This window comes from Aotus nancymaae, unplaced genomic scaffold (genome assembly GCF_030222135.1).
Source record: "Aotus nancymaae isolate 86718 unplaced genomic scaffold, 86718_ANA_hifiasm-v0.15.2.pri h1tg000029l, whole genome shotgun sequence".
NCBI classification, from domain to species: domain Eukaryota; kingdom Metazoa; phylum Chordata; class Mammalia; order Primates; family Aotidae; genus Aotus; species Aotus nancymaae.
The window spans coordinates 41,648,432-41,670,327 of record NW_026988442.1 but is presented as its reverse complement, the minus strand read 5'-3'; the positions used below and the strand labels follow the sequence as shown (position 1 = coordinate 41,670,327).

The 21,896-nt window shown below is 56.1% G+C and overlaps 1 protein-coding gene across 1 annotated transcript in view; it reads right to left on the bottom strand.

The window, feature by feature from the left end:
• Positions 1-1,998: 1,998 nt before the first annotated feature.
• The window catches only part of NTSR1 (neurotensin receptor 1), a 49,806-nt gene continuing 29,908 nt past the window's right edge, over positions 1,999-21,896 (bottom strand). Inside the window, exons 2-4 of the mRNA XM_012440518.3 lie at positions 7,021-7,222; positions 3,801-3,891; positions 1,999-2,376 (exon numbers count right to left, since the gene is read on the bottom strand). Of these exons, the coding sequence (XP_012295941.1) occupies positions 2,127-2,376; positions 3,801-3,891; positions 7,021-7,222 (543 nt within the window). The 3' untranslated portion in view covers positions 1,999-2,126. The remainder of the gene's footprint in view (positions 2,377-3,800; positions 3,892-7,020; positions 7,223-21,896) is intronic.

The window sequence follows — 21,896 nt, the reverse complement described above, 5'->3', positions numbered from 1 at the left end:
TCCTAGAGACCAGGGAGGCGCCAGGTTTCCAACCGTCTGGAGGCTGAGGCCAGGGCTGCTGCCGCCAGAGGGTGACAAATGAGTCTGTGCCTCAGCCCAGGGCTGCTGGCCATGGTGCCTGGGTGCACTGCTCCCCTTCTCACCTGAGGCCTGAGTCCCTGGGACCTGGCGTCTTGCTCAGGTACCAGGCACCATGGCCCCTGTCCCACATTCCTCTTCTCCAGGCATCCACCCTGAAGCCCGCTCCGGGCCTGGCTGCCAGACCTCAGCCTGCACAGCCAGAAGCAGAGCACATGAAGGCCGCATCCTGGCCACGGCCACCTGGGCGGGTGTGGGAGGCCAGGCCCCTGATCTGGCGTCCCTTCTGCCCAGCCCGAGAGGCCACAGCTGGACTGTGAGGCTGAGGCCTGAGCCCCCTCCCGTGCAGTATCCTGGCCTTGGCCTGGGTGAGGACAGGAGGGAGGAAGGGAGGTAGGGTCTGGGCAATTCCAGGCTGGCCCAATTTTGTCTTTTTTGGGCACGTGGGTCCCTCTGGGGGCTGCAGCTGCCTGTGGCGAGGGTGGTGGGAGGGACCCCCTGGCCCCGGTTGTGGGCCCCCAGCTGGCCAGGCCTGAAGGGGCCAATCAGGGAGCGTCCTTGGAACTGCCTGGGGAAGGTGGGCATGGGCCTGAGTGGCAGGGTCAGCGAGAGAGGCCTAAAGCCATGGAGCCTGCGGGACGGGGGCAGGACTCCCCAGACAGACAGAGGGGTGCAGGTCTCACAGATGCGGGATGGGGGAGGGACTCCCCAGCCAGAGGGGTGCAGGTCTCACAGATGCGGGATGGGGGAGGGACTCCCCAGCCAGACAGAGGGGTGCAGGTCTCACAGATGCGGGACGGGGGAGGGACTCCACAGCCAGACAGAGGGGTGCAGGTCTCACAGATGCGGGATGGGGGAGGGACTCCCCAGCCAGACAGAGGGGTGCAGGTCTCACAGATGCGGGACGGGGGAGGGACTCCCCAGCCAGACAGAGGGGTGCAGGTCTCACAGATGCGGGACGGGGGAGTGACTCCCCAGCCAGACAGAGGGGTGCAGGTCTCACAGGTGCGGGACGGGGGAGGGACTCCCCAGCCAGACAGAGGGGTGCAGGTCTCACAGATGCGGGACAGGGGAGGGACTCCTCAGCCAGAGGGGTGCAGGTCTCACAGATGCGGGACGGGGGAGTGACTCCCCAGCCAGACAGAGGGGTGCAGGTCTCACAGATGTGGGACGGGGGAGGGACTCCTCAGCCAGAGGGGTGCAGGTCTCACAGATGCGGGACGGGGGAGTGACTCCCCAGCCAGACAGAGGGGTGCAGGTCTCACAGATGCGGGACGGGGGAGGGACTCCTCAGCCAGAGGGGTGCAGGTCTCACAGATGCGGGACGGGGGAGTGACTCCCCAGTCAGACAGAGGGGTGCAGGTCTCACAGATGCGGGACGGGGGAGGGACTCCTCAGCCAGAGGGGTGCAGGTCTCACAGATGCGGGACGGGGGAGTGACTCCCCAGCCAGACAGAGGGGTGCAGGTCTCACAGATGCGGGACAGGGGAGGGACTCCACAGCCAGAGGGGTGCAGGTCTCACAGATGCGGGACAGGGGAGGGACTCCCCAGCCAGACAGAGGGGTGCAGGTCTCACAGATGTGGGTTGGGGGAGGGACTCCCTGAGCCAGACAGAGGATCTCACAGATGTGGGCATGGGAACAGCAGCTCAGCTGCCCGAGGCCTGGCTCCACCCAGCACCTTTCATCTCCTTCTCTCAACCATCCATTAGTCTGGGAGCAAAGAAAACCACCTTGTGTGGCACACCAATTTCTCCTCGTTAGAGGCCCTTTTCCAATCTGGGAGAGGAGAGCTCTCGTTCTGGCTTTCAAGGAGGAGATGGGGGAGGGGCGGGGAGGAGCTGGGGACAGGCCCAGGGGACAGGCCCAGGAGACGCTGATGAGAAATGGGAAATGGGGGCTGGGGGTGGGAGGGGGTTCCAGGCCTCAGACTCCAGCACTGGCTGGCCTCTGCCTGACAGCCATCAAGGCTCCCCAGTAGGGGCTGCTCTGTCGGGGGCAAGGACCCACGGCCAGGCTCCTCCCGGCCACCGCCCCCGGAGCAGAACCTAGTACAGCGTCTCGCGGGTGGCATTGCTGGAGAGGGTGTGGTTGCTGGACATGCTGTTGGCCTTCCTGGAGAAGGCCGGTCTCTTCCTCCTGCGCGGCCACACGGGGCAGAGGCAGGCCAGCGTGGCCAGGAAGATGTGGCGGAAGTTGGCGGAGACCAGGTTGTACAGGACGGGGTTGATGGCGGAGCTGACGTAGAAGAGCACATTTGTAACCATGTAGAAGTAGTGATAGAAGTCATAGAGGAACCTGGGGGGAGAGACGCACTCAGGCCCCAGACGGAATCCTCGCGGCCCCAAGGCAGGGCCGCAGAGTGGCAGCCGGGGCCACGGTGGCCACAGGACCTGGTGGCTCAGATGCTAATGAAAACACCACTTGGGAGTGGTGATGTATGGGGACATTTCGTAACTAGCACCAGGGTGTGGCCTCTCCTGTGTAGCGGAAGTTCTGGTTGCGCTCTCCCGCCACCCTCCCCGGCCAGGGCTTCTTTAGGTGGGGCCTGGGCTCTGCTCCTCCACCCCTGCCTCTCCCCGAGCCGCCCCTGCCTCTCCCCGAGCCGCCCCTTGTCTCTCCCCGAGCTGCCCCTGCCTCTCCCCAAGCTGCCTGCATTGCCTTTCGGAGTCCTGTGCACCCAAGGGTCCAGGGCGTGGCTGGTCTCCAGCCTAACCAAACAGCCAGGGCGGGAACCCCCTCCATGCCTCCCCAGCAGCTACACACCTTGCCCTCAACGTGTCGCCTCCACCCACAGAGATCTCACTCCCTCACTAGGCAGCTCAATTACCAGCAGGCAGCCCTGAGCTTCAGAAGCTTTTCTGGGGGCCGAACTCTGCTCCCTGTGCCTCCACCAGCTCCTGGGTCCTAGGCGTGCCCTCCCCAGTGGCTGTCACTGGGAGGAACCTTTTATCCTGGGACCTGGCAGCCCTGCTGTGCAGAAAAGTAGGCCCAAAGCTGCCATCTCGGCCAGCTGGCAAGGCTGGCCTCTAGCTGGCACCTGGGGTCTTGGATTTTGAGAAAGCTCCTGCCATTTCCTGATGAGAGGGGCTCCCTGCACCTGAACTCTTGGTGCAAACAGTGGGGGTTTTGCTGAACACCTGGTTTCTCTTCTGAGACTCTGGACTTTTGTTGCATGCCAGGCAGTGGGTGGCCCTGTGATCGGCCCCCCATGTCATCCTGGCAGCTGCAGCTGGTGCCCCCTGACCCCACTCCATGTGTCTTCTCCCTTTGCTGGCTCTGCTGTATTAGCAAAGCAAAGCCTTGTCAGTACTGCAGCTCTTGCTGGGCTAAGTCACAACCCTGAGTGTAACTGCAGGCTGAGCCCTGTGGGTCCAAGCTGGGTGGCCTTGGGGCTCTGACAGCTGTTATATGGGGAGGTGACACCCCACCATGACCCTGGTGGAGCCAGGGATGTCTCTCTTTAGGCCTTCGGGAAACTGCCTGGGCCAGCTCCTAGGACCAACTTTCCCTCTCTGCTCCAGACTGGCCTGTTCAGCCCCTGCCCTGAACCTGTCCCTCCATGGCCTCCTCCTAGCCCCAGTCACAGCACACCCCTGCCCAGGGGGTCACTGGGGGACTCACCACACCCCTGCCCTGAGCGGGTCCTCTCAGCAGTGCCTGCCACACCCACCATCTATTTTGGGGAGCACTTGCCCAGCACCCGACCTCCCAGTACTCACGGAGTCCACTGCTCATCTGAAATGTAGCAGAACATGAGACGCCGCACGTGGTAGGGCAGCCAGCAGACCACAAAGGCAATGACCACCGCACCTGAGACACAGAGATGTGGGCTCAGTGGGGAGACACGGGCTCAGAGACAGGACTCAGGCTCAGAGACAGAACACAGGCTCAGAGACAGGACTCAGGCTCAGAGACAGGACTCAGGTTCAGAGACAGGACTCAGGCTCAGAGACAGGACTCAGGCTCAGAGACAAAACACAGGCTCAGAGACAGGACTCAGGCTCAGAGACAGGACTCAGGCTCAGAGACAGGACTCGGGCTCAGAGACAGGACTCGGGCTCAGAGACAGAACACGGGCTCAGAGACAGGCCTCGGGCTCAGAGACAGGCCTCGGGCTCAGAGCCAGGACACGGGCTCAGAGCCAGGCCTCGGGCTCAGAGACAGGCCTCGGGCTCAGAGACAGAACACAGGCTCAGAGACAGGACTCAGGCTCAGAGACAGGACACAGGCTCGGAGACAGGACACGGGCTCGGAGACAGGACTCGGGCTCGGAGACAGGACTCGGGCTCGGAGACAGGACTCGGGCTCAGAGACAGGACTCGGGCTCAGAGACAGGACTCGGGCTCAGAGACAGAACACGGGCTCAGAGACAGAACACGGGCTCAGAGACAGGACATGGGCTCAGAGACAGAACATGGGCTCAGAGACAGAACATGGGCTCAGAGACAGGACTCAGGCTCAGAGATAGGACTCAGGCTCAGAGAGGGAGAGATGGGCTCAGAGATATGACACAGGCTCAGAGAGGGAGAGATGGGGGCTCAGAGACAGACACATGGGCTCAGAGGCACAGAGATATGGCCTCAGAGAAAGACATGGCCTGAGGGGGAATGCAGGGAGATATCCCATGTTCATGGATTAGAAGACTTAGTATCGTTAAGGTGTCAGTGCTACCCAAAGCACTCTACAGATTCAATGCAGTCCCTACCAAATTTCAGTAATGCTTTTTGTGGAAATAGAAAAATCTATCCTAAAATTTATGTGGAATCTCAAGTGATCCTGGATAGCCAAAACAATCTTATAAAAAAATTAAGTTGGAGATCTTACACTTCTTGATTTGAAAACTTACTACAAAGTTACAGTGTGGTGGTGGCATACAGACAGGCAAATAGACCTAGGGAATAGAATAAAAAGCCCAGAAACGAACCCTTAGCTTATGGTCAAGCGATCTTCAACCAGGCCATTCAGTGGGGAAAGGACAGTCTATTCAGCAAAAGGAGTTAGAAAATGGGACACCCAGTTGCATGAGGGTGGACCCTTACCTAACACCATATGCAAAAATGAACTTGAAGTGGATTAAAGACCTAAACGTGAGATCTGAAACTATAGGCCGGGTGCGGTGGCTCATGCTTTTAATCCCAGCACTTTCAGAGGCCAAGGTGGGCGGATCACCTGAGGTCAGGAGTTTGAGACCAGCCTGGCCAACATGGTGAAACCCTGTCTCTACTAAAATACAAAAATTAACCAGGCATGGTGGCAGGCACCTGTAATCCCAGCTACTCGGGAAGCTGAGGCAGGAGGTTGCAGTGAGCTGAGATGCAGCCATTGTACTCTAGCCTAGGCAACAAGAGCAGAACGCCTCAAAAAAAAAAAAAAAAAAAAACAAGGTCTGAAACTATAAAACTCCTAGGAGAAAACACACTGACTTCACAGCATTGAGTTTGGCATTGATTTCTTGGGTATGACACCAAAAGCACAGGTCGCAAAAGGAAAAAGTAGATACATTGAACAACACAAAAATTAAATCTCTGTGTGTCAAAGGGTGTAATCGGGAGAGTGGAAGTCAGCTCACAGACAGGGAGGAAATATTTGCAAATCACATCTGATAATGAGTTAATACCAAGAGCGGAACTCCTAAAGCTCAGCATAAAAACAAACAATCTAATTCAAACATTGGGCAAAGGACCCAGACAGTTCTCCAAAGACGTCAAAGGTTGACAAGCACGTGAAAAGATGTTCTCCATCGTTCATCGTAAATCACTGGACGAATGCAGCTCAAAACCACAACGAGATGCCACCTCAAATCTATTAGGATGGCTACTTCTAAAAAATCAGGCCACGCCGGGCCCAGGTCACACCTCGGAGGATGGCTGGCCAGCCTCGTGTGCTGGCGCTGGTCCTCAGGGTTCTGATAGGACAGGCCCTGCCCTGCTGGGGGCGTCACCAGCCCCGAGCGCTCTGTGTCCAAAGCCCTGGGTGGTTCCCACGAGCAGGGAATGCCGATCCCAGAGCCAGGCTCTCTCAGGCTGATGTGCTTGGCTGTGGGCCTCTCCTGTGGCTGGCCACACCCTCGAACAAGCCCTGAAAATGGGCCAGCACCAGGGATAACTCAAGCCAAATGCTTCAGGCAAAGCAACTGAAGACCTGGGTCTCGGGTGTGAAAAGGCTTCATTCTCTCCAGATCACTCTCTCCAAGCCCTGTGTGGACGGCAGCATCCACCCTGCCCCTGCCCCTGCCTTCTTGCCAAGCACCTCCCTCCACAGGGCCTTTGCTCCAGCCAACTCCTCGCCACAGCTCTGTTGCCCAGACGGGCTCCTGGTCCTTGGGACCTGCAGGATGCCACCCGCTCTGGGAGCCCCTCCCAGCCACCAGATGTAGTGGTGGGGGTGGTATTTTTTCATCATGCTCAGCTCATGTCTGAAGGTGCCTGGTGCCTGTGTTTGCTTCCTGGGTGGAGCCCCTGCCCTCCCAGAGTACAGGGTTGCTCTTGCCTCTGCTACCTCCACACCTGTGAGCAGGAATGAGTGAGACCCAGGCTGGGCACTCAGCAGACTTCGGAGCAAATGAATGAGTGAGCACATGAGCGAGTGGACGAATGGACAGAGGGAGGGAGGGAGGGATGGAGGGAGGGATGAATGAATGGAACGAGGGATGGAGGGAGGGAGGGAGAGGTGGAGGAATGAATGGAGGGAGGGATAAATGGAGGGAGGGATGAAGAGGGGATGGAGGGATAGGAGGAGGAAGGGATGGATGGAGGGAGGGAAGGATGGATGGAGTGTAGAATGGCACTCACCCCTGGGGGGAGCTGGCACCCTTGGGCCTTGGCCTGACAACTTCATCCCCACGTCTTTAAACCTTGCCCAGGCTTGGGGTGGTTCCATGGTGGCTGCCTTTGCTGGCCCTGGCCCGCCTCCCGCCCCGGAGGGCCCAGAGGTACGTACGTAGGACGTGAACGCCATGCCGCAGGGCCTGGACCCTGCCAGGCTCGATGGCCATGCTGAATGTGCTGTGCTGCTCCCCCACCGTGCACACCTGGCCCTGCTCGGCGGCCTGGCGGACCATGACCGTCAGCTTGTTGGCGATGATGGTGTTCAGGACGGAGATGACCACCATGGGGAGTATGAAGGACGTGAAGGTGTTGACCTGCGGGAGAGGAAGGGTGGGCCATCACGGCCGGCAGTGGGACTCATGCTGACTGGGGTGTCAGGCCTGCACACTTGGAGGCCCTCAGTCACCACCGGTTCAGGAGGTCCAGTCCTGTGCCGGCTGCCCGTAGACACGGCCACCCTGGCCACAGTTCTAAGCTCGCTCCCAGTCTGCCCCGACTCTGCCTCTGACTAGAAAGAAGTTCGCAGACTCCCCCACCTTCATGAGCCCCTCCCGAGGGTCCCGCCTGGACACGGCAAGGAGCACACACACAGGGGTGTCACTGGGGTGTGGGTGTGGCAAAGGCCCTGGGCTCTAGGTTCCCAGGTCTGGGCATGTTGCGTCCATGCCTGAGGCCCCCAAGCATGTAGCTGCCCTGCCTGAGGCCAGTCTCGAAGGATGGCCGAGCCCCGGCCTTGCAGCTGTGTGCAGGCGGTTCTCCAGGTCCTGACAGCTCACGCTAACAGAAGCCCCTTCCTCCCGAGCTACCTCTCAGGGCACTAAAAGGTACAGGGCCCCTCTTATTAGCACCTGGAGCCCCCACTGCCCGCGCCCCCTCCAGGTTCCACATCCACCCACGAGGCTGGGCCATCACAGCCACTCTGTGCCTGATCGAGCCCCGGACAGGCTAGAGGTCTGCCCAGAGACTCTGGTGTGGGAGGGGCTGCGCTGGGATTTGAGCCTGGCCTGAGCTGAGTCCTGCTCCTTCTGCGACTCCTGGCTGAGTCTCCACTTTGCAGGCACTGTCCAGGTGGCTGTGGCTTCCCCAGTTGGGGCAGCGGCCCAGCCTCCCCCTCAGCCAGAGCTGCTGCTCAGAGCGGGAAGGGGACGCATCTGTGGGCGCACAGCAGCGGAGAGAGCCGGAACGAGCCAGGGCAGGCTTGGCCCGGCTTCTGATGGAGAAACCAGCCCCTCCCCGGGGGTGGAATGACAGCCATCAGTGGCTTGAAGAGCGTCCTAGGCCTTGGATTCTTTGTAAGACGCTCTTCCCCACAAACCAGATCTCAGCACCTCTGGCTTCTGCACTTGCAGGCTCCATCTCGTGCTGGGGACGAGGGCTGCCCCTCTCTGCCAGGCTGCCTGGGACCGCTCCATCTCGTGCTGGGGACAAGGGCTGCCCCTCTCTGCCAGGCTGCCCGGGACTGCTCTGTCTCATGCTGGGGATGAGGGCTGCCCCTCTGCCAGGCTGCCCGGGACTGCTCCATCTCTAGCTGGGGATGAGGGCTGCCCCTCTGCCAGGCTGCCCGGGACCGCTCTATCTCATGCTGGGGACGAGGGCTGCCCCTCTCTGCCAGGCTGCCCGGGACCGCTCTATCTCATGCTGGGGACGAGGGCTGCCCCTCTGCCAGGCTGCCCGGGACCGCTCTATCTCATGCTGGGGACAAGGGCTGCCCCTCTCCGCCAGGCTGCCCAGGACCCTCATGCTGAATTGCTGATTCCGAGAAGCTTTTGGGTGTGTTGGAGAAGTGGCCTGTACTGGCTCTATGGCTGGTGGCTATGATTTCCATAGGAAGTCCAGGAATATCTGCCATGGGGGTTCCCTCGGCTGGGCTACAGGGACCTCCTCCCTCCTGACCTCCTGTCACCGGGGAGAGCAGAGCTGTGTGGCCTCAACAGTTCAGGTCAGGATGGCCCCAGTGAGGACAATCCTCGCCGTGTCCCACTAATGAAGGCGGCAGTGGCCACGGGACAGGGCAGCCACTGAGAGGCGGGAATGTTGGCGCGCAGGTTTTCTCCCTGGCCCGCTCTGGGCACTGGCTAAGGCACCTCTGACGGTCCTTCCTGCTCCCACTGAAGCGCCAGGCTCCACTCAGAAGCACTCAGAGACCTTCAGGGAGGAGACGGCCCAAGTTCACCCTCAGGTTCCATTTGAGCAAAGATCTGCTAAACGGCTCAGAGGACATGTGTGGAGCCGGGAGACTCAAACCCCTGGGACGCAGCGTCCTGCACCTGCCTGCCCAGCACCCTTAGCTCCTGCCGGCTGGTGGGCTCCTGAGAGCCACCACCACCGCCGCTGACCCTGCTGGGTGGCAGGTCTGTTCTGCCCTCCCCAGCATGGGCGTTGGAATCTGGGGCCACTCCACGACCCCCACGTTCTGCTGCTCTGGCTGAAGTCCAACTTCTGCAGGAGGCAAGGTGCCAATAAGGCTGGGGGCAGGTAAAAAGTGCCTCTGCCCACTGGCTGCTGGGAGGGGGGTGGGGGGTGGCTGGCCCAGCCTCAGGAGACGAACCGATTCCATGAGTCACCACAGCCCTGGCATAGTTTAAACACCAATGTATCCAACACAGATTTTAAATGTCAAAACATTTAAAATACCAACCTCACCGACACGGGCAGCAAAAATAGCTGCCTCTGGGGGCAGGTGGGCTGCGGGGTCTGGCCCCAGCCCTCTGCTACCCCCGTCAGAGGAAGTCAGACCCTGGGTCCTGCAGTTCCCAGAGGCAGGGAGAGGAGGCCCCTCCCCTGCAGCACCTGAGCGGAGGCCACCGAGGGGCCATGTGTGCAGACAGAGGTGGCGCAGCCCTGCCTTCCAGAGGGACTGTGGCCCTTCCCTGCCTCCAGCTCCTGCCCACCCTGGAGGCTGAGGCCGAGCAGAATTGGGGGCTGAGGGGAGTGCCCCTACTCCTGGGGTCAGCCTTCTCTTCCCAGACCACAGCTGGAAGTGGGGGCTTTGGCCGGCGCCACTCTTCCTGTCATCTCTCCTGCTCTGAGGAAGGAGCTGCCTGCCCCCCCACGACAAGCAAAGGGAGCATCAGTGAGCAGCTCGGAGGAAAGGCTGCCATGATGCTGGGGGCTTGGAGGACTGAGCCAGGCGCAGGACAGGCCCTTCCTGGGCAGAAGGACCCACTGAGATCACGTCTGTACATCCAGTCCCCGTAAAACACCAGAGCTATCGTGGTAGACACACGACTCCACAACTTAAGTGGGAAACAGTCTCAGAATGGCCGGGAAGGTTCTTGAAAGGAAGCATGGCAGGTTGCTCGGATGCGGGAGCCTCAGCCTTGCCAGCCGCTGGCATGCACCGAGAATGACCTTAACGAGCAGAATTTAGCGCCCACAGCACCCGGTCAGACAGAAGCTCGGCCTGTGAGGGACACAGCATCCAAATCGTCAGGAGAGGACTGGCCACTCAGGCATGGTGGACAGCTGGCAGACTGGACCACAGGAAGCTGGGTCCTCAGGGCCCTGTCCCATCGCATCCTTCCCCTGGGGACCCGTGCACCCTCCATCTTGCTGGCATGTGACCCAGACCTGGCCAATTAGCACATCCCAAAAGGCTTGGGGGCCCTCATTGGACAGATCAGCCAAAGATCCATCCCTGCGCCAATCTCAGTGGTCTGATGCAGGCCACCCCAGGATCTTGCCAGGCACTAGCTTTGCCTGGGCTCACTGAGCAGGAAAGGGCATCTGTGGCCGTGGGTGCCATTTTCCTACCTTTTAGGGAAGACCTGCCTAAGAATAAAGCCAGCACAGGTGAAAGAGAGCGCCCCAGGACGTCATCTGTGCTCTGGGCCAAGCTGTGCCTTCAGCTGTTACTCTTGGACTTTGTGTGTCTCGAGCAAATGAAATCTTCCTTTTCTCAAGGGATAAGACAATTTGACTTAGTTCCTGGAACTGGTACCCTAACTCACAGAGATCTCACATCAGAAAAATTCCAGAGCGGGGCTGGGCGCGGTGGCTCATGCCTGTAATCCCAGCACTTTGGGAGGCTGAGGCGGGTGGATCATGAGGTCAAGAGATCGAGACCATCCTGGTCAACATGGTGAAACCCGGTCTCTACTAAAAATACAAAAAATTAGCTGGGCATGGTGGTGCGTGCCTGTAATCCCAGCTACTCAGGAGGCTGAGGCAGGAGAATTGCCTGAACCCAGGAGGCGGAGGTTGCGGTGAGCCGAGATCGCGCCATTGCACTCCAGCCTGGGTAACAAGAGCGAAAACTCCGTCTCAAAAAAAAAAAAAAGAAAAATTCCAGAGGGTCAGAAGATTAAAAAGATTAAAACTGGAGAGATCCAAGATGGCTGATCACTAGCAGCTCGGGATCATAGCTCCCAGTGAAAGCACAGAGAACGAGAGGACGCCACACTTTCAGGCGAATTTTTGTTGCTCACGGACCAAGAGATTCCCAGCGGAGGAGCCCCACGGGTTGCCAGGGCGACTCTTGTGGCCGGCACGGCGGTTTTGCTGGCGCCTTTGCACGGCAGTTCTTGGTGCAGAGTCCGGAGGTTCCCGGGCAGAAAAGCACCATCAATCTTAACACCGCTGTTTTGGCTGGCGCAGTGGATTGCTCAGATTTCGGCGCTGGGAATTAACAAGTTGGACGTCCACTCAGAGACCTAGTTAGAAAGTCGGTAATTACAAAGACGACAGAGGGATAAATATATAATGAAGGGAAGAAACCAGCCTAAAAAGGCAGAGAATACTCAAAATCAGAATGCCTCTCCCTTTACAGGGGATCGCAATTCCTCATCAGCAACGGAACAAGGCTTAATGGAGAACGAGTGTGTTCCAATAACAGAAGCAGGTTTCAAAAGGTGGGTGATAAGAAACTTCTGTGAATTAAAAGAACTTGTTCTAACCCAATGCAAAGAAACTAAAAACCTTGAAAAAAGGTTTGATGAAATGCTTACGAGAATAGACAATTTAGAGAGGAATATAAGTGAATTGATGGAGCCGAAAAACACAACATGAGAACTTCATGAAGTATGCGCAAGTTTAAACAGTTGAATTGATCAAGCAGAAGAAAGGATATCAGATGTCGAGGAACAGCTTAGTGAAATGAAACGAGAAGACAAGATTGGAGAAAAAAGGATAAAAAGGAATGAGCAAAGTCTCCAGGAAATATGGGACTATGTGAAAAGACCTAATCTACATTTGATAGGTGTACCTGAATGTGACAAAGAGAATGAATCCAAGTTGGAAAATACTCTTCAGGATATCATTCAGGAAAACTTTCCCAACCTGGCAAGGCAGGGTAATATTCAACTCCAGGTAATATAGAGAACACCACAAAGATATTCTTCAAGAAGACCAACCCCAAGGCACATAATTGCCAGATTTATTAGGGTTGAAATGAAGGAGAAAATACTAAGGGCAACCAGAGAGAAAGGTCAGGTTACCCACAAAGGGAAGCCTATCAGACTAACAGCAGATCTCTCAGCAGAAACCCTACAAGCCAGAAAAGAGTGGGGACCAATATTTAACATCCTTAAAGAAAAGAACTTTCAACCCAAAATTTCATATCCAGCCAAACTAAGCTTTACAAGCAAAGGAAAAATTAAATCTTCTGCGAACAAGCAAGTACTTAGAGATTTCACCACCACCAGGCCTGCTTTACAAGAGCTTCTGAAAGAAGCACTATACATATAAAGGAACAACCAGTATCAGCCTTTCCAAAAATATATCAAAAAGCAAAGAGCATCAACACAATGAAAAATTTACACCAACTAATGGGCAAAACAGCCAGCTAGCATCAAATGGCAATATTAAACTCATATATATTCAAATTGGATAAAAAGCCAAAACCCATTGGTATGCTGCATCCAGACCCATCTCACATGCAATGATACACAAAGACTCAAAACAAAGGGATGGAGGAAGATTTACCAACCAGAGAGTAAAAATAAACAAATAAATAAAAAGCAGGAGTTACAATTCTCGCCTCTGATAAAATAGACTTTAAAGCAACAAAGAGCAAAAGAGGCAAAGAAAGACATTACATAATGGTAAAAGGATCAATGTAACAAGAAGAGCTAATGATTCTATAGATCAATGAAACAGAAAATTAACAAGGACATCCAGGACTTGAACTCAGACCCGGAACTAGTAAACTTAATAAACATTTATAGAACTCTCCACTTCAAATACACAAAACACACATTCTTATCAGTACCATATCACACCTATTCCAAAAGTGACTACATAATTGGAAGTAAATCACTCCTCAGTAATCGCATAGCATTTCATAGGTTTAAATGAAATATTGGTTGGCTGCTTGTTTGTTATTTTCTTCCCTTATTCCTTCCTGTCTACATCATTAAGTATAATTATTGGTATAAAAGAGGTTTTCAATACCCATTACTAAACTGCATTCTAGCCTGGGCAAGAAAGCAATACTCCCATTCTCTCTCTCTCTTTCTCTTCCTTTTTCTTCCTCTTCTTCATTCTTTTCTTTCTTTCTTCCTTTTTTTTTTAAAAAAAAAAAAAAGAAAGAAAAAAAAGATTAAAACCTAAAACCAAAAACCGTCACATTACTAAAAGAAATCATGGCAGTTTTACATTTAAATGTATATATTTTAACCTTTTCCCCAGCCTTATTGAGGCATAATTGACAAATAAAAATTGTATCTATTGGCTGGTGCCATGGCTCATTCCGGTAATCCCAGTACTTTGGGAGGCTGAGGCAGGAAGATCCCTTGAGGCCAGGAGTTTGAGACCAGCCTGGGCAACATAGTGAGATCCCCGTCTCTACAAAAACTGAAAAAAAAAACAGCCAGGCATGGTGGCGTATGCGTATAGTGCCAGCGACTTGGGAGGCTGAGATGGGAGGATCACTCGGGCCCAGCAGTTTGAGGCTACGGTGAGCTATGACTGTGCCACCGCACTCCAGCCTGGGCAGCAGAGCGAGATGCCCATCTCAAAACATTTGTATCTATTTGCTGTGTACAATGTGATGTTTTTACCGATGTGTACACTGTGAAAGGATCGCCACTGTCAAGCTCGTGAGCACATGCATCACCTCACATAGCCCCCTTTTGTGGTGAGAACACAAGATTTATTCTCCTAGGATATTCTGAGTGTGCAATGCCGTATCGTTAACTCTGGTCCTCAAAGCTCCAGAACTTACTCGCCTTATAACCGGACCTTGGCGACCCTTGACCGACCCCTCTGGTTCCTCACTCCCCTCCCGCAGCCCTCGGGCTCTGCTTTTTCAGATTCCACGCATAAGCGAGATCGCGCAGCATCTGTCTTCTTGCGCCTGGCTTATTTCACTTGGCGTAAGGTCCCCAGGTTCACTGCGGTTACTGCAAATGATGAGATCTGCTCATGTTTCAAGACCGAGCAGCTCTCCCGGTGTATCCGCACCACGTCTTCTCCATCTGCCGGTCTGTTGAGGGACCCCTGGGTCGATTCCGTGTCCTGGCTATTGTGAGCAGTGCTGCAGTGGACACAGGCCTGCAGGGACCTTTTCGAGATCCGGATTCCAGTCGGTTGCATAAACACCAGAAGCAGGATTGCCAGATGCTACGGTGGCCCTATCCTTAACTTTTCTGAGGAGCGCCCACGCTGCTTTCCGTAACGGCTGTACCAGTTTAATATATTTCCACCGACAGTCACAAAGGTTCCCTTTTCTCCACAGCGTCCCCAAACACTAGCTGCCTGTGGGCTTTGTGACGGCAGTCACCCTAGTGTGTGTGCGGTGACAGCGCCCGTGGCTTTGCAGTTTCCGGATGACTAGTGATGTTGAGCAGCTTTTTGTAAACCCGCCGGCCATCTGTAGGTCTTCCTTGGAAAACCATCGCTCGGGCCCCTTGCCCGTTTTTAGACTGGTTACCTTTCTTCCATTTTGTGCCCCGGCTTTTCGTGTTGTTTCTTTTGCTGTGCAGAGACTTTCAATGAAACGTGGTCTCATTCATGCTGCTTTCGTGGCCTGCGTTTTTACCGTCATAGGAAATCATTGCCAAGACCAAAGTCAAGAAGCTTTTCTTCTGTGCTTTCTGCTAGCAGTGTTATAGTTCCAGGTTTTATGCTTAGAGCTTTAATCCACTTTAAGCCGATTTTGTTGCGTGGTGTGAGATAAGGGTACAATTCCATTCTTTCGCACGTGGACATGAGTTTTCCCATCAGTGTTTATCGAAGAGGCTGCTTTCTCCCCATTGTGTATCGGTGCCCTTGAGTCTAAGTCCATTTTATGTTGCTTATAACGGAAGACACGAAACTGGGTGATTTATAAAGAGAAGGCATGTATTTATCACGGTTATGGAGGCTGCGAAGTCCAAGGCCCAGCGGATGCAACTGGTGAGAGCCTTCTTGCTGGTGGAGACTTTCGGAGAAGTTCCGCAGTGGCGCGGGGCCTCCGTGCAGAGGGGGCCGAGCATGCCAGCTCAGGCCCCTCCTCCTCTTCTCAGAAAGCCACCAGCTCCCCTTGTGTGATACCTTCATCCAGTAACTCGTCTATTTGTGAATGAATGAAGCCATCCATGAGGGCGGAGTCCTCACGACTCCATCACCTCTGAAAGGCTCTCCCTCTCAATTCTGCCACACTGGGGATCAAGTTTTAATATGAATTTTGGAGGCAACATTCAAACCACAGCACCTTGTCAAAGATTAGTTGACTAAGTGGATTTCTGGGCTCTCCATTCTGTTTCATGGGTCTCTGTGGTGCTAGGACCGTGCTGTTTTGATGACTATAGCTTTGTAATATAAGTGGAAATTAGGAAGCGTGATGCCTCCAGTTTTCTTCTTCTCAATGTTGCTTTGACTATTTGAGCTCTTTTGTGGCTCAATATGAATCCTAGGGGTTTTTTTTCTATTTCTGTGAAAAATATCATTGGAATCTTGATAGGGACTGCATTGAATCTGCAGATCACTTTGGGTAGTATGAATATTTTAACAATATTAATTCTTGCAATTCGTGAACATGAGATCTCTTTCCATTTATGTGTGTCAATTTCTTTCATGTTATATTCAGCATCCATGTCTTTTACTTCCTTGGTTGAATTTCCTCTTTTTGATGCTTTTGTACATGAGATTGTTTTGAGATGGATTCTCACTCTCGTTGCCCAGGCTGCAGTGCAGTGGCGCGATCTCGGCTCACTGCATCCCCCGTGGTTCAAGCGATTCTCCTGCCCCAGCCTTCCAAGTAGCTGGGATTACAGGCATGCGCCACCACACCCAGCTAATTTTGTATTTTTAGTAGAGACAGGTTTTCGCCATGTTGGCCAGGCTGGTTTTGAACCCCTGAGCTCAGGTGATCCATTCGCCTTGGCCTCCCACAGTGATTGGAAAACAGGTGTGAGCCACTGCACTCGGCCCGCTCGCTTTCTTTCTGGGATAATTGCTAGTGTACAGAAACACAACTAATGCTCATACGTCAACTTTGTATCCCGAAACTTCACTGAATGTGTGTTAGTTCTAACAGTGTTTTTTTGGTGGAGTCTTTAGGGTTTTCTACACACAAGCTCACGTCGTCTGCTGAGACAATCTTACTTCTCCCTCTTTCTGATGTGAATGGCTTTTATTGCTTTATCTTAATGGCTCTGGCTGGCACTTCCAGGACTGCGTGGAGTATGGCGTCCTTGCTCTGTTCCTGGCCTTAGAGAAAACGCTCTCTACCTCTCACCGTTGAGTGTGGTGGTCGCCGTGGGTCTGTTGCACATGGCCTTTACTGTGGAGCGTGCCTTCAACACCCAGTTTGCCGAGTGTTTTTGTCATGAAGGGATGCTGAGTTTTCTCAAGTGCTTTTTCTGTGTCAGATGAGATGATCAGCTGGCTCTTGTCCTTCATTCTGTTCATGTGGTTCACGTGTGCTGAGCCACGTTGCCTCACGGGGATAAATCCCACCTGCTCACGGCCGACGATCTTTCGACACGGCGTTGAACGCGGTTTGCTGGCGTTCTGTTGAGGATTTTTGCCTCCAGGCTCTTTTCTCACAGCATCCTTCTCTGGCTTTGGTATCAGGGTAATGCTGACCTTGTAAGACGAGTTAGAAAGTTCCTTCCTCTTCACATTTTTGGAACTGTGTAAGGACTGGCGTTAATTCTTTAAACGTTTGTAGCATCCATCAGTGAAGCACCTGGCCCTGCCCTGGGGTTTTCTCTTTTGGGAGGTTTTCGATGACCGATTCAATCTCCTCCTCAGATTTTCCATTTCTTACGACTCTAGGAAGCTTTGTGAGTTTCCAGGGATGTACCCGTTTCTTCAGGCTGTCCGCTGTTTGTATAGGACTGTTCGCAGCTTATTGTGACCCTTTTGATTTCTGCGGCATCTTGTAAGTTCTCCTCTTTCATTTCTGATCTTGGCTACATCTCCTTTTTTCTGTTAGTCTAGCTTCCCTCCCCTCCCACAGACATCACTGCCTTGGAGAGGGCACAGGAGCCCCTGCCATCAGGGGTCTTGGACCCTGGGGAGGAGAGACCAGGGAAGTCACCGCCTGCAGCGACTGCAGGGCCAATAAGAGTGACAGACACGGCGACGCTGGAGGCAGCCTGGCTGCGGCGGTGCTGGGGGTTCGGGGAAGGCCTCTGCCAGGGGGTGACTTCTCATCTCTGACCTTATGGTGCCCAGGAGCCTGCAGGGAGCCTGCACTCTCCTGGCAGAGGGTCCGGCAAACTCAAGGGCCTGAGAACTCGGGGTGAGAACAGAACAGGAAGCAGGCGGCCAGGCTGGGGAAGTGTGGGGGCCTGGTGGTGACCTCCCGGGCAATAGCCTTGACCTTCCCCCTGGGTGACCCCTTCTCTGACCCCTGCTAGGTGTGCCCCCCCGCCCCCTGCCCAGGCTGAGCGTCTACCTCTCTAGTCTCAGCCCTGGCCACCTAGGCAGCCTTGAGGGACTTTGTCTAGTGGACTCAACCAGGCTGAAGGTCACGCAGGGCTGGCCAGAGCACGCCTGAGCACCACTGATGCCACCACCCCCTGGTGCCTTTTGTTGCTAAAGAAAGCAGGGACTCACGAATATTCTGGGGGACGCGTGGCAGCGGCGACTCCCAGACCACCTGGCTTTGCAATTCCAAGCAGCAGGGGAGGGTCGTGGCCAAGAGCAGGGAGGCCCTGGGGACGGCGAGGCTGTCCAGCAGCTGCAGGGAAGGCGTCCAGTCCAGCGGGGTCCACGCCACAGCTGGATTTGGAGGCGAGACAGAGCGTGGCTGTGTCTCTTTGTATCTTTCTCCTGTGTTGTCTGTCTCCGTTTTTCTGTCTCTGTGTGTCTCTCCTTGTATCTCTTTTCCTCCCTGTGTCTCTCTCTGTACATCTGGGTCTGTGTCTGTTTTCCCGTGTCCGTCTCTGTTTCGGTGTCTCTATGTCTGTTTTTTTGTATCTCTGTATCGCTGTGTCTCTGTCTATGCATCTCCGTCTCAGTGTCTCCCTGTCTCTGTCGCTGTCTGTCTGGGTCTCCCTCTGAGTCTGGTGTGTGTACCAACACTCTCAGGTGGCAGGAACTGGCTGGGCCACCCTCCCTGGAGCCGGCTGGGCAGCTGGGCCGTGGCCTCAGCGGCTGGGTCTCTGAGGTTTGGGTGGATGTCCCAGAGCAGAGGGTCCTGGCAGGTGACAGTCATGGTGGTCTGGACTGGGGGCCTCCAGGGGCCTCTCGTGTTTCAGGAAGCATCCTCTGCCGGCCTCATCTGGGTCGGGGGGATGGTGTTTGAGTGGCCGGTTGGGAAGCGGCCGAATGCCTGAGGCTTGGTGCCAGGACAGGTGGCCTGGCTTGTTCCCCAGCCAGCCGTGAGCTCAGCCGGTCCTCCCAACCTCAGCCTCATTCCTAAAAGAGCGAGCCTGGAGGTGCTGCTGCCTCAGTGCCCGGAGCACCCACTGCGCTCCCTCGGGCACAGGAAAGGAAGCAAACTGAGGGCACAGGGCTTGGGAGGCTGGGACGGGACACTGTGGGGTGACAGCAGGTGGGCCGGGCCTGTGGAAGGGATTCCAGCAGCCTGGCCTCTGCCCCCTCGAGTTTGTGATTTTGTTGGGGAGGAGGGAGGTGAGTGAAGGGTTAGACAATGAAACAGCAGGTGTGTTAGGGGATCTGGACTGGGGCGCAGCCTCGGGGTGGCTGGTCTGAGCTCCACCATGGAGAATGGGCGGGAGGGAGGGGCCACACGCTACGCCGCCCACAGGTGAGGGCGCCCCCAACACAGGACAGCCGGCCTCGGCCCCGACCTCAGGCAGGGCGTCCTCACCTCGCTCCACCCTTCCACAGCAGTCGCCTGTTTTGTGCTGGGTCTTTCTAATTAATCCCATTGTGTTTAGATCAAGAGACAGCTCCAGACTAGCAGCTGCTCCCCGTCTCCGCCGCCAGGCTGTGCCAAGTAGGAAGGTGCAAAATGCTGCTCGGCAAAACGCTTCTGCTTTGCAGAACCCGGAGCTTTGTAGGACGCTGCAGAGCTGCAGGGAGGCTGGGAGGGGAGGCTCCTGTCCACACCCTCCCCAGGTGGGGACCGCTGGGGTGCCTTGCTGGGCTGGCAGGGGATCGCCCCCTCCCTGAGGGGATGACCAGCCCCAGCAGGGCCCAGGCTTGGGGCGGTCTCTTCTAACCTCCCAGACAGATTCCAGGTGGAGAGGCCCCTGCCCGAACCAGCAAACGCTGACTTGGGAGCAGCTCCCAGGGTTCTCACGCCCCAACTTGCCTTCCCCACCATGGCTGAGGCCAGGAGCAATGGCAGAATTAGTTCAGAAACGCTGTGAGCCAGGCTGTCGGTACAGGCTTGTTCAAAACACCAAAGACTGGGGAACAGCTCAAAGGCTGGCCACGACGTCACGACGCACCCATACCACAGGGGGGTGCTCAGCTGACGGCGGGGGTGGGGATGGGGCAACGGGTGGGCCGAGATGGCCAGCACACATCCAGCAGGGGATAGCTCCGTGCTCCCCCCTCCCTGGCTCTCCGGACTGGAGCCCTCGGGCTGATTTGGGGAGAAGGCAGGGCAGCTGGGAGGGTCTCAGGTGTGTCCCCCAAAAGCTAGAGCCCCACAGTGAACTACCTACACACACAAAGCTGAAACTCAGAACGTTCCACCTGCCTGTCCTGTGGATGTATCCAGTGACAGGTGCCCTGAGATGAACGGGAACCCCACGGCCACACCAAGGCCACCGTGGCCGCCTCACAGCCCTGGAGCTGGGGAAGCACTGGAGGGGAAGGGATGGAAACGCTGGTGGGCGGGTCCCTGCTCCTTGTGCCAGAGGTGGGTTGCCAGGGCGGAGAGAGCAAAGGGGTCCTTAAGGTGACATAGCCCAGCACTTTCCAGGAGTGAGGTCATCCAGGAGGCTCTGGCCAGCGGCTGTGCTCAGAGGAGACACCAGGCAGGCACCCAGGGAGAGGGAAAGGTGGCGGCTGCCCGGGGCCATTGCAGGACTCCCGAGACCCGGGGCTGTGTGTGAGCAGGTGTCTGTGAGAGGAATGAAGGCATAAGGGACTGGTAGTGTGACCTTGTTCTAGAAGGTTCTGGTGGTGGCCAGCTTGGGACATTGTGCCGTCCCTCAGTCACCCTCCCAGGCATCTAAGCAGTACCAGGCCTGGCTCAAGATGCTGCTGGGATCAGGAATGCCAAGCTGTGGGACTGGCTGGCCCGGGGGGACACGCCTGACCCACAGGGGACGAGAGCCTGGAAAGCAAGGAGGGTGACGTTGAGCTGCATTGCCGTGTGGAGCAGCCAGTTTCTGAGTCCTGAGGGCAGGACCAGGGCTGTGTCGCAGAGCGGGTGTGCGAGCCACCTTGGTGTCTGCGGGACCACTGCGGGAGGGGGTGAAACGGACAGTGCAGCCGCTGGCTAGAGCTCGGCCCATCACGACCCCGTCCACGCCTCCGTCAGAGGGCTCCGACACGCAGGTTTTGGCTTAGTATTAAAACTGACTGTTTGAATTCCTCTAACCTCCACTTTCTAGCTGACGTTGCACCCTCCGGCTGACCGTCCCGGGGTCTACACGCACTCGACACGCACCACCTCAGGCACACACGTCTCATCTGCGAGGCACAGGCTGCTCCCAGCCTCATTTTGTAAAGAAACCCAGGCGCAGCTGTGAACCCAGGGGCCTGAACCAGCCTGAGCTCTCACGTCCTGCATTATCATGAGCGGCGTCCTCGTCCGCACTGGTGAGGCACGCTCCTTGCCTGAGCAGATGCCTTCTCTGTGCCACTGCCAGGTTTTGAGAACATCTAGTCCAAAGGCCGCAGCTCCTTGGCGACCTCTTAGGGACCGAGACTGCCGTGCAGCCTCTGTCCATGGCTCCTCCACTCTGCTCCCTGCACTTTTCTTCTGGTTTGGAATTTCTGGGAGAGGCTCAAGGGGAGAATGCAGAGCCCCAGGAGTCTCAGGTTTCAGCACCACAGACAGTGCCCAGGCACCATCGAAGGGGCCACAGATGTGGGGTGGGGGCCGGTATGGGGACCCCCAAGCCAGCTGGGGGCAGGAACCCCGTCAGGAGAACTCTGGCCGCCTGCAGACCCCTCCTCTGAGCGGGGCAGATGAGTCACTGGTCACCTCTGCAAGAGGTGTGCCCTCCTCTCCTCTGCCAGGCAGCAGGAAACCCTGAGTGTGGGAGTTGGAATCTTTTCCCTCCCGATTGCCGGAGCCATAGAGGCCACTGTCTAAGTGGGGACTTGGCAGAACAGAAGCCCCCGGTGACACATCCTGTCTGTGCCCAGCTGAGCTGCCGGACCGGCACCAGCCTGGCTGCCAGGTGGCCACTGACTTAGCCCAGAGGCCCTCAGTTGGATTAGGGTACAGGCCTCCCCGACACCCCCTCCTCCTCCACCTGTGCCAGGCTGGCGCCCTCCAGGACAGGAGGAGGGGAGGTCCCCGGCCCTCAGCCCCAAGAATGGCCCTCCCCTCACTCAGCCGGGCTGGGGCCCAGGACCCTCAGGGGTGCCCCATTAGCCACTGAGGACGGTGCTGGGGCGGTGAGTTTGCTTTTCAGCTGCTCCAGCACCCCTCAAGAGCAAATCGGAGGCAGTGCTGTGGGCTGC